This window comes from Chiloscyllium punctatum, chromosome 20 (assembly GCF_047496795.1).
Source record: "Chiloscyllium punctatum isolate Juve2018m chromosome 20, sChiPun1.3, whole genome shotgun sequence".
In the NCBI taxonomy this organism is placed as follows: Eukaryota; Metazoa; Chordata; class Chondrichthyes; order Orectolobiformes; family Hemiscylliidae; genus Chiloscyllium; species Chiloscyllium punctatum.
The window spans coordinates 51,427,766-51,440,608 of record NC_092758.1 but is presented as its reverse complement, the minus strand read 5'-3'; the positions used below and the strand labels follow the sequence as shown (position 1 = coordinate 51,440,608).

General features: G+C 37.7%; 1 protein-coding gene across 1 annotated transcript in view; it reads left to right on the top strand.

Moving 5' to 3' along the window:
• cdhr2 (cadherin related family member 2) overlaps positions 1–12,843 on the top strand; it is a 132,627-nt gene that overhangs the window by 46,578 nt on the left and 73,206 nt on the right. The window contains exons 6-13 of the mRNA XM_072590895.1: positions 562–642; positions 2,925–3,014; positions 4,167–4,283; positions 4,364–4,507; positions 8,253–8,328; positions 8,465–8,583; positions 10,886–11,119; positions 11,519–11,674. Coding sequence (XP_072446996.1) covers positions 562–642; positions 2,925–3,014; positions 4,167–4,283; positions 4,364–4,507; positions 8,253–8,328; positions 8,465–8,583; positions 10,886–11,119; positions 11,519–11,674 — 1,017 coding nt within the window. The remainder of the gene's footprint in view (positions 1–561; positions 643–2,924; positions 3,015–4,166; positions 4,284–4,363; positions 4,508–8,252; positions 8,329–8,464; positions 8,584–10,885; positions 11,120–11,518; positions 11,675–12,843) is intronic.

Sequence of the window (12,843 nt, the reverse complement as noted above, 5' to 3'; positions counted from 1 at the left end):
TTCTTGAATCAGAGATAGTATCTTTGTGTTTCCCCCAGGCCTACCCCTCCCTCTTTATTTCTGAGCTCCCTTCCCGCTCCCCAATCCTGAGGAAGGGTCTTGACCTGAAATGTTGACTTCTCCACCTCCTGATGCTGCCTGGCTTGCTGTGTATTCCAATTCCTGGTTTTCTACTATAGTACCTTTACAGTTTTCCAATCCGCTGCGACTTTACCAACTCTAGGGATTTTTGGGAGATTACAAATAATATATTCACTCTCTCTTAGCCATTAGGATGTAGGTTGACACATCCAGGAAAGGCTTTAATCAGTTTTTAATCTTGTTAGTTTTTGTAAATGGTTATGATTATTTTAAGTTCCTTGTGTTCTTTGGTTTCTGCTTTTCTACTGTTCTTGGATGTATTATGCATCTTTTATTTTGAAGCCAAATGTAACACATTTACTGAAAGTCTCTGTCAGTGCCTCAGTTATGTTTAATTTCTCACTCTCAATGTGAAGTGAATGTGAAGTTTTATAATCAATTTTGTCATTAAAAAAATTTATTTCTTGGTTTGATCTCCAGTCACAAATAATCGTTCTTGAAGATGCCAATGATAATGCACCCATATTTCTAAATGTTCCATATCACGTATCTGTTTATGAGGTGAGTCATTTTCAGTTTTTATCATGCAACAGGACATTAGTTAGGCCACGTTTGGAATACTGTGTGCAATTCTGATATCCCTCCTATTGGAAGGATGTTTAGAAACTAGAAAAGGTTCAGAAAAGATTTACAAGGATGTTGCCAGTGCTGGAGGATTTGAACAATAGGGAGAGGCTGAACAGGCTGCGGCTCTTTTACCTGGAATGTCAGAGGCTGAGGTATGACCTTATAGATGTTTACAAAATCATGAGGGACATGGATAGGGTAAAGAGACAAAATCTTTTCCCTGGGTTGGGGGAATCCAGATCTCGAGGATGAGAAGGGAAAAATTTAAAAAGCACCTAAGGGCAACTTTTTCACACAGAAGATAGTGCGTGTATGGCATGAGCTGGCAGAGGAAGTGGTAGAGGACAGTATAATTACAACATTTATAAGGCATCTGGAATGGTACATGAAATGGAAGAGTTTCGAGGGACATGGGCCAAGTGTTGGCAAATGGGACTAGATTAGGCACGGATGAATTGGACCGAAAGGTCTGTTTCTGTGATGTAAATCTCTATGACTCTATTTGAAGTACTGTGTGATGAAATAGACAGTAACAGAATGGTTCTATTACCATTGAAAATTGGTTTCAATCCAGCCCAAGTAAGTGAAATTAAATAAATACGAATATTTCAGTATTAAGTTCACCAGCATCAATCTAGGTCTACTTGTAGTGGCTTCAGTCAGTCTGTGATTCCATGCAGCAATTTCTTTGGCACTGTGGTGGGTCTGGCCTGGGATTCCTAGGGTGGTTGAGGGGAGTTTTTAAAAATTCCTTTTTCCTCCTTTATTATAATATCATGGAAAAACTGTTATTCTGAACTTTATCTCTTTATTTTTATAATTTATGAATGTGATTTTATACTTTTTGAAGTTTTGTATTACAGATATTTTATTTAGTTCGTTCAGTCAAATCCTACTTTAAGAAACCACAGGTTTGACTACTGTAGGAGGGGAAGATCATGCTTAAACAAACTATTTCATTTTCAGGATTTGCTCATTTAATTATCATGAGTGGACAAGTGCCATTCATGGGTGAATCATCATTTCCCACAAACCTGAATGTGAGTTTACACCTGTCCATGGAACATCTTTTACTATAATTGACTTGCTGAATTGACACACAATTTATTTTCAACTTTTGATATTGGAGCATTGAGGAGATCATTAAATTTGTCTTAGTTAAGGATGCCAAGGGATATAGAGCAAAGGCAGGAAAATCCAGTTGAGCTGCAGGTCAGCCATGATCTAAATTGAATGTTGGAATACAGCTGTATTCTTCTTCCTAATATTAGGTTACTAATTTTGTCAAGTTTTGTCAGTTCATAAACTGTGGTGTAAGTTTATTAAAGTTAAATATTGAGCAAAGCTAAAGTCTCTTCACTTGGTTATAGAATCTCAAACTTAAAGTTCTTCAAATACAAAAATAAGAAAAGCCAAAATGCTTTGTCAACTCTGCTTTATGTAGTCTTCATGTACTATAATAGTAAGTGAAGTTTTGGCCACCAACACAACCCAATCAAGTATTGCTACAGCAAATTATTTCTCACCAACTTGATATTAATTTTCAGAGATAACTCTAATAAAACATTCATCTCATTTATATTGGTATTTTGTCACTGGCAGCCTCAAACTGCTGGACAGAACTGATAATGCATGAACGGAACAAATGCTGTATGTTCAGGTTGGAGCTTGGTTGTAATCAGATTTCAGGGATACTTTCATTGTAGTTGGGGAAGGGTGCCATCCCACAAAGTAAATATGACTGTGACATTTGCATTTGATGAGAAAGGGAATGGAGCAAGTAAATCTTGGATTAAGGCTGTCTTCATAGATCAGTTTGTCTTTTCTTGACCATCAGTTTTGTTTGCTTGTAAGTAATACTGACAGTAATAGTTGGTTACATTTTACACCGTGCCTTGTGAGTCCAGTTTAAGACAATGGGGCACTAATTCCTCTAAAATGGTATCCTTGGTAGTTGTTGACCTCCCTGCAACAAGACACCCACTTTCTGAGTTGTTTCAGTCATTGGGCCAACTGCTCACCAAGCTTTGAATGCAATGCAATGGTATTTACGTTTGTCATCATAAAAATGATATAAAGTCAGAAATTAGAAGGTTGAAAATTGATTCAATTCTTTATAGAAATGTGTGACTAGCTAGCTAAATTTATAATGTGTCAGACTGTCTCTTAATTGTCATTTCATGGAATAAGTAATTCTGCATCTTCTTGTTGGACAGAATGAAACTGAAGGGGCAGTATTATTTACTGTTGTAACAGAGGATAAAGATCAAGGAGCTGCTGGAACAGTACGGTATCAGATTATGGAAGTAAGTATTAATTCTGTGAAATATGAGCAATTCCGGTAGATCTAATGAAATTTATATTATATATTGTTTAAGACATCTCGAGTTTGTGATAAGATGTCCGATTAAAAATACCACAGAATGATAGTCAGCATGAGCGAACTGCTGTTGGACATGAGCAGACTTTAGCTTGGGAAGAACTGGGCCCTCAGCTGCTAAAATAAATGAGGTAAAAACAATAACTGCAGATGCTGGAAACCAAATTCTGGATTAGTGGTGCTGGAAGAGCACAGCAGTTCAGGCAGCATCCAACGAGCAGCGAAATCGACGTTTCGGGCAAAAGCCCTTCATCAGGAATCAATGTTCAATCTTTGTTTCAGAATGAGAGAAAGAAAAGCTGAAAGGCAAAGGAGGCCATCCAATTGCATAAATAATTTATCCTTATTAAGTTTGTGAAGGCATTCCAAATCAATAAATATTGTATGCTTCGTGTGTGGCCATGTTATACCTGTGATGTGGAGGTGCTGGTTTTGGACTGGGGTGGACGAAGTCAGAAGTCACACGACACCAGGTTATTGTCCAACAGGTTTACTTGAGATCAGAAGCTTTTGTCACCTGTTGAAGGAGCAGCGCTCTGAAAGTTTGTGACTTCAAATAAACCATGATCAGGTGTTGTGTGACTTCTGACCATATTATACCTCAACTGGGAATATCAAAGCTGTAATTAGGGGAAATATCCCATTATGAACATCTCATTGAATAGCAGATTTATTAAAAAAAACAAATCCATCAACTTTATTAACAACCAAAAAGAAGTATCTAAATTAGAGGATGAGGCTGTAAACTTGTAGTGATATAGCAACAGATTCACCTCACTCAATTTGAATATCATTATGGAATGTAATAGTTAAATATTGGATGTGTCTCTGGTCTGTGATTATTTTCTCTTAAACTCTATTTTTAAACTTTTCATAATGTGCAATAATTTTCATTACCAGTACCTTCGCTAGTGTGTAAACAGAACACCATACATTGGGCCAACTCTGGACTCAGGACCTTTCTTCTGTTGTGTTATATGACTGGTTCCACAATTGATTGTGTCATGTTGCAATAACTCATAAATCACTTCATATTCTTCAGAATGCTGAATAAACTCTGTTTCTTACTCTGTTCCAGGTACTCCCAGATGCCCCTTATCTCTTTGAAATTCAACAAGATGGAGACGTTATTTTGAATGGTACTCTGAATTACACAGGGAAAAGCACATTTTATCAGTTACAGATCAAGGCTTCAGTAGGTTGAAATTATTTTGCTCAAATATCCTCTGTCCTCTTCTAATTTGAGCTACGAATAATTTACTTCTTGTTTGATAGGATCGTGGTGGACTGTACAATGGAGCATTTGTCATTCAAAATGCTTCTACGTTTGCAATTATCAACGTAAAAGATGTTCCTGACTTGGCTCCTATATTTTTGAACACGCCTTATGAAACGACAGTGCCTGAGAATTCTAAAGTGGTATGTATGAGAAACTACTTCATATTGTCCAGAACACTAGAACTAGAGGATTAAGCTTGTACTTGAAGTAAAAATATAATTAATATGATCAAGACTAGGACATTTGTCTGCTGAAGCCCGATCTGCTATTCAATAAAGGTCATGGTTCATCTGCCCCGAACCATAACTCCTCTTTCGTGCCAGCTCATCATAGCTCTCAAATTCACGATGATATAAAAATCTACCTTCTGCCTCTTTAAATACTTTCAGTGATCTTGCCATCATAGCTCGCTGGAGTAGAGAATTCTTGATATTCACTACCTTCTCAGAGAATGGATTCTTTGAATATCGCCTAATTCTATGACTGTATCTCTAGTTTGAGATTTCCCCACTCATTAGAAACACCTTCTTAATGGCTATTCTGTCAAGCCTTGTCAAAAATCTTGTGTATGTTTCAGTAAGATCATCCCTCATTCTGTTAAACTCCAAAGAATAAAGGCCTAACGTGTATAGTTGCTCTTGCTAGGTCAGCCTGTTAGTCTCAGGGATCAGCTTGCAATGTCAATACATTCTTTCTTAGACATGGGGACCAAAACTGCACAAAGTACTCCACATGTGGCTTCACAAACACCCTGTACAATTGTAACAAGACTTTCCTATTTTTAAACTCCAAACCACAATCCCCCTTGAAGGAGGTATATTTTCAAAAGACATCTCTGGAAATGATGGCCCCAATATTTACATGGGAAGGATAGAAGTAGCCAGGAAATTTGAGTATGTGGGTAACACAGAGTTTCTGACTAATTTAACAGCTGGAACCTCAACCAATTACTTTTCTCCCATTTCTGCAGGCAGGCAGCCAGCCAGATTAAGAGTTTAGTTAGCTATTCAGCCAGAAGGCCAGTGCAACCAGGGAGCAGAAAGTATTGGCAGGGATATCATGGAAGAAAAGTAGGATGTGGGGATTGGGGTAGGGACAATGGAAAAACATTTGGGAACGGAGGTTTAGGGTGCTGTACCATGGATGTAGGATCATGGTGGAAATTGCCGGTGGAGGGTTGTGTGGAGAATTGTGGGTAGAAGGCTGAAGGGTGATTATGAAGCAAAAATCAAGGGAAATTGATTGTGGGTGGAAGGTCAAGGAGGAAATAATGCTTCAAAAACTTTAGGAAGGATGGTACAACTGGCAGACATCAGATTGTGCAAAGACAGACCACAAGGAGGAAAATAGGTTTCCATTAAGAACTAGACTGAATCATTTCTGCTCCTGTTGGCTCTTAAACAGTACAGAAAGACAGTTAACTGCTGGGTAAGAATCCTTCTTTCCTCTAATTAGATGTTGTATTTTTCAAGTTATGGGAATGTTGTGTTCAATTTAGTTTTAAATGTAAATAAAATTAAATGCTAAAAGATCTTATAGCCATGCAGGACTATTCCCATGGTTCCTACACTAAACATCATCCCCTAAAATAAACAGTCTCTGTTGCTTAGTGGAGTATTGTGTCTAACATTGTCACTCATCATGCCATTTCACCCCTCCCCCAAGGTCTAGGAAGTTCAGATTTAACCTGGTGTGGAATCTTCTCCCCATTAGTAACTCTGCTTGCGCTATCCTTGTAGGTGCATGAGGGGTGGTCCTATGATTAAATTGGAACTGGGACGGTTTGGTATCTCGTCAACTGTTTCTTTAAGCCTGCCTTCAAAGTTTGGACTACTCTTTCTGCCAGACCATTAGATGATGAATGATATGGAGCTGACCTTATACATCAATTACCATTCAACTTTAGGAAATACTCAAACTCCCTGCTAGCAAAAGATGGCCTGTTATGCATGACCAGCACTTCAAGGAGTTCATGTATTGCTGAGGATACATGCAGTTTTTCTATCATCGTTCCTGTGTTTGAAGATTGAACTCTACGTGCGTCCAGCCATTTTGTGTGGACATTCACAACGACTAAGAACATTGAGCCCATGAAAGATTTGGCATAGTCCACGTGTTACTGAGTCCAGGCTTTATTACCGGTGGATTAATCCAGGTGGATTATTGCTGGTTCTTCACACTTTGAATTCAATGTCTGATGTAGTAACTGAGAAATATTGATTTACATTGGTTATTAACCACTGGCCGTCATTGAAAAGTTGAAAATTTGAAATTTGAGACTATTTAAATGGAGTCTTTTGTTTCAGCCATTTAATATAAAGGTTATTTACATTATTGAAAAAGATAATGTAATTACAGATACATTGTCCCACATGTAACATGTTGTGTGAGTGGTGATGAAGGATGAATGGATGTAAGTCTTATGCTTTGTTGTTTGTGTATCCCGTATTGTGATGAAATGCATTTCTAAAATGCCCTTTCATCTTATAAGGGTGGAGGCATGTAACGACGGTATCCTTTTATTTTTCTGTACTTTTGCTTGTGGATTAATTAAAGAAAAAGGACTCTTTTAAAACCAAAAATTGTAGAAGGGATTGCTGCACTTTTAGAAAGCAAGTTACCAACAATTATTGGAAATTCTATTTAAATTTTTTTTTGCCCAACCAATGGTGGAATTTTAGTTGTAGTTGAACTAACATCAGGGAGTGTGCACAAAGTAAGATTCAACAGGCATCAAGTAGGTAATTGGTCTTTGAACCTGTTGTTAATGCCAAAGGCCTTCTACCTACCAATAAATGTGATGTAACTTCGAGATAGCTGGTTAGCCTTTGGGTGTAAACGTTATAGCCAGAAGCCTTTAGACTTTCAGGAGAGGTGGTGACCTTAATTCTGCAGTGAAAAAATACCTATCCCCTGAAGGAAGTCAATTTATTTTCTTTTGTCAGTTTCTTAAGCTGTTGTTTTTAACCAATTAGTCAGAGACTTTATAAACTACGGACCAGTTGCTCTGTGCCTCCTGCAAGCAAGTGAAAGTACCTGTAGAAGAAGATTGAGGAGTAGCATGTTCTAACAATCCAAAATGATCATCTCAGTGAAACATGTGGACAGGGGCTATTGAACTGCCCTCTTAGTTTTCCTCTTCATTAATAATGCCAATTTAGTTTGTGTTTCTCTGTATGTGTGCATGTGTGTGTGTGTGTGGCGGGGTGGTGGTGGGGCACAGATGGGTTTATAGGAGTTAGAATTTTATCTGATAGAGTTACATGTCAACAGTTCATTGTTATTTACCTGTAGCTGTTATCTATTTATTTATAATAACTAGTAATTCTTGTTATGTTCAGAAAATTGGCCTGTGCTGTGTGTCAACTGGGTCTTAAAAGAAAGGTACATTGAGGAATTTTGGGCCCTTTTATAAAGTTACTGACTTTTGCGACAACTCCTGGAACAGTAGTCTTTGGTTTCTAGCATGGAATTGAGTGAGACATGAGAATATTTTTCTGTGATCACATTCAACAGTATTTTGGAGAAGTCTGCGTCAATATAATGTGTAGAAACTCCTTATATAATTCAACAATGTGGAAGCTAAGTTAAATAGACAAACTCTACTGGAAAGACTGAGTCCTTCAAGATCACAGCATGGGTAATCCCATCACCTGCTGAGGTTATCATGAAGGACTCTCCTTCTCAGCATCACCCCTCACCTGAGGTATGGTGCTTCTCAGGTTAACTCACCACCAGTTGTCTCTCTCAAATGAGAGACCAGCCCTACTTTGTGATAAGACTATTGTAACACAACAACAATAATGTTGTTAATTGATATCTAATTCACACAATGCTTTCAACTAACTACAGAAATATCTTTTTGTTTCTTAATTTCTTTTTCAGGGAACAACTGTACTTACAATTACAGCTGTGGATGGTGACCGAGGAATTAATGATGAGATTACATATTCTATCTTAAGTAAGAAAGTAGATTGCCTGATGTTGTATCCTCACTCATTTCTTTTGTTGCGCAATTTCTCTATGAATGATCTAAAACTGTTTGTAGTGAAAAGTTTTTGGTATTGTTCGTGTCATCTTTTACTTTTCACTTATAGATTCAGAGCCTTCAGGTTTATTTAACATTACTGCTCAAAGTGGAGAGATAGTTGTGTCTCATTCTTTTGACCGAGAGGAACTTCTTGACTTTAATGCAATTGTAGAACTGCAGGTTATGGTAAGTAAAATACAATGTGTTGTAACATATAATATCTACTGCAAAACAATATATATCCTATACATTTTACTTTATTGAAGTATCTTGACATATCATCACATTCACTGAAATATGTCATTAGAAAATTAATGATAAAAGCAAAAATAATTAAAGTCTCTGATTTTAAATGATTTTATATGATCTCCTGGTACAGTAAATACAGCAATCCAAAACTTAGAGGACCATTTCCGATCGTTTTAGATTGCTGTCTTTCAACATATTCCTTACAGCTGGGAGCTAATAAGGTCAGAAGCATTTCAGGATTCCAAATGCCCTCATGATATCAGAAGATTATAAAGTAGAATGATTGTTATTTGCATCTAATTGATAATTAATGGGCATGAGTGGTGGGTGGGAACTTGCTCCTGATTGTACCTATTTTCTTCGTGGAAAATAGGACAAAAGATCAATTATGGGTAGTGCCACTTGATTTGTGCCATCCTTGTTGGTTGTTTAAGGTTGTTTTGTAGCTGCTAGGACCCTTGTAAATGAGGCGCTTAAAACTTGTATGAAATCCTCTCATTAACATGTCTTGCTAAATATTTAAACAGATTTACGATCGACTTCATTAATATCTTTCAGTAAAGGAGAGCTGTCATCTTTATGCAGTCTAGCCTACATGAGACTCCAGATCTACAGCAATAAGATTAACTCTTAACTACCTTCTTGGCAATTAGTGATAGGCAATAAAGACTGGTCTGGCCAGTGATGTCCACATCCCATGAATCAATAAAAAAAGAAAGATCCTTCAGTGATCTCTGTGGCAGTCATGAAAATAAAAATAAATTTCAAATAAAAATCTACCACTGAATATTGTTGTGGAAATGGGAGGAGCAGAAGTGCTTTCTCAATTGACAGCAATCATAATTGTTGAGGTGCTGAAAAAGCACAGTAAGTCAGGCAGCATCTGAGGAACAGGAGAATTGACATTTCGGGCAAGAGCCCTTCATCAGGAAGATTCCAGATGAAGGGCTCTTGCCTGAAACATTGAGATTCTTGCTCCTCGGATGCTGCCTGACCGGCTATGCTTTTTCAGCACTCCACTCTTGACTCTGATCTCCCGAATCTGGAGTCTTCACCTTCTCCTAGCAATCACAATTGGATCATCCAACCACTGCCGTTCCTATCACCACCAATTTCTTTATCCTCTTATGGTAAGGGAGATGTTTTGATATTCTTCAATGGATGAACTACCTGAACAGTTTGGTAATATGACTGACATGCAATTTTATGATGGTCTCAGGCATATGATTGGAGCCCATATTGCTATGCTGTTCTGATTTTGGGGCTGAAAATGGTCCCAAATAAGTTTTTGTATATACAGATCTTTATTTTTAATGTTGTGAGATGGTTAAGAATCCCAACTCAGTTTTTATTTGCTGTTGACAGTGTCACCAATATTACTTCAGCAGCATATCTCTTTCCAAACCTGGTTATCTAGAAGAACAAAGGCTTCAACATTGTGGTGACATGTAATGTTCAAAGCTGTCTATAAATAAGTCACTTATCATTCTGACTTGGACAGTATCTTGGAATGCTTTGTTTGATGGTTCTTTTAGGAACACCATGACTTGAAGGACTGTTTCATTTCAAGGAAACATTCAGCATCATATTCACGGGAAAATGAGAGATAGACAGTCAATGCATTCTTTCAAATGCTGCTTATGTCTCTCAAACAAATTTGCTAAATGTTTCCTGTCTTTCTCATTTTCAATTGTAAGTGATTCTTTAGTGTTTGATTTTTACCTGTAATTACCAGCTTGCTATTATACTGCTAAATGCAACATTTTTTGTAATTTGTTCACTATCTTTAACATATTCTTTTTCAGTTATCTCCTGGCACTTCAGTGTATTATTTCATTGTTTTTCCTTTAATTCTGGCAATTGGTACAGTGGTCACCTTCTCTTTTCTCTGTAGAAGCATTGGACAATGTTATTTTCTTTGTTAGTGAAATACACTATTTTATAGAATTAATAACTTATTTATAAATATGTCAGTTTTGCATCACTTTATGGAACAAAGATGCATTTCATAGGATATGGTAAATTACTATAATTGTTATTCCCTTTTTCTGGTTGTAACACTGCTAATATAATGCAGTGATGAGCTGCTTTCAGATGGTAACAATGGCTAGAATTTTAAATCTGACTTTCAGTGGCTGATATACAGCTCAGAAATCTGCAAAAGTTAGTAATTTTTTCTTTTTTTATTTCTATTCAACATACCATCTTCCAAGTGAACACATTTATTTTTTATTTCTAGGCCAAGGAAATGCATCATGATATCAATGGAATCATTGCCTCTGCAGTTACAAGCGTATCCATCACTGTGACCGATATTAACGACAATACACCTGCGTTCTATAATTGCATTCTTGGCACTTGTAATTTTGCTGAAAGTTCAAAAGTGAATTCATTTCACACTTCCATTCCTGAGCATTTCTCATCAGGAGTGCCAATAGAGAATTTAACTATAGTAGCGCGTGATCCTGATCAGGTACATAATTCTAAGAGTTTTCATACTTTGTAACCTTTTTAAAACTCACACTGTATACCCTGAGGTTATATTTGAAATATTCAATTAGTAGAATTAGTTGTGCTTCTGATATTTTGTAAACCTCCTGACGCTAATAGTTGTATAAGTTTTAGATAACTCTTGGATATGCACTTGAGTGAAATTAAATATAGAACTGGTACAATTTGAGGTACACTGTATTGATGGGTATATCACTTAGTTGTTTTAGAGACTGTTTTATGCAAAGTTGAATTGTGCATTTGTTTCATTGTTCCAATGGAGAAATGTGTGATGATGTTGTAAATCTCCTGTCTAAACATGAGCTTTGATTTGGTTTCATCTGTGTTGTTCTTGCATAAGTTGGCAATGTTATTTTTACAGGGTATGAATGGAAGCTTCACATTGTCCCTTCAGGGAGCGAACGCATTGGCTTTTACTGTTTCTCCAACAGAGATCAAAACTGTGGGAGTGGTACAGATAGCAGTGAAAGACTCAGATGTTATTGATTATGAACAGAGAAAGGTTTTGATCTTTGAGGTAATATTTGTTTCAAGAATACATATAGCCTTTTCCAGAAATTTGAAAAGCTGTGCTTTTCTCCTGCTTTTTACATTGTTATTACTTTCAATGAAAGACAACTGGTGGTGGGGAGGTATATTCATCCTTGAGAAAAATGTGTAACAGATATTAATGAATCAACTAGATTAGAGACAAATAAGACACAGGTGCTGGAATCCAAGGTAGACAAGCACGAGGCTAGAAGAACACAGCAAGCCAGGCAGCATCAGGGGGTGGAGACATCAACGTTTTGGGTATAATTCTTCTTCAGGTCTGGGGATGGGTGTAAGTGGATCAGCAGATAAAGGGGGGGGGGATGGGTTTGGGGTGGGGTAGGAGTTTGGGTAGGGAGAGGGGTGGAATGGTGATGTAGGGATAGGTGAACACAGGCAGAGGGTACGGTCTGGTTGGTCAATGGGAGAAATGAATCCAGTTAGTAGCTGGAACGAAGGGTTGGTCAGAGGAATGGAAGGTAGGGGGAGGGACTGGAAAGAGAGTCAGGGAATGGGAAGGGAGGTTATTGGAAGTTGGAGAAATCAGTGTTGAGTCCTCTGGGCTGTAGGCTGCCCAGGTGGAAAGTGAGGTGTTGTTCCTCCAATTTGCAATCTGATTCACTGTGGCAATGGAGGAGGCCGAGGTTGGTCATGTTGGAAAAGGAGTGGAAAGGGGAATTCAAATGGGCAGTGACTGGTGGGTCAGGGCAGCCCCTGCAGACCTGGGTGAGATGCTCGGCTAAATGTGCCCTGAGTTTATGTTTGGTTTCCCCAGTGTAGAGAAGACCACATCAGGAGCACTAGATACAGTTAGCTGGGTTGGAGGAGAAACAGGTGAACGTCTGTCTCTCTTGGAAGGACTGTTTGGGGCCCTGGATGGAGGTGGTGTGCCAGCAGGTTTTGCATGAACTACCACACTGTATTTTCAGCTAAGGTGTAGTGTGAAGCAGACAGCCGATGCAGTAATGCCAATTTTGTGCTTTTGCAGAAGGTAATTATTTTTTCCCCTTTAAAAGTTTTCTTGCATCTCTTTAGGATTTATACCAGGTAGAAACTGACCAAATTTTCAGACCAACATTGATATTATGGCAACACTTGATATATACAGTACATAAAATGCAATATTAACTAGTAATTAGTAAATCCAAAAAGATC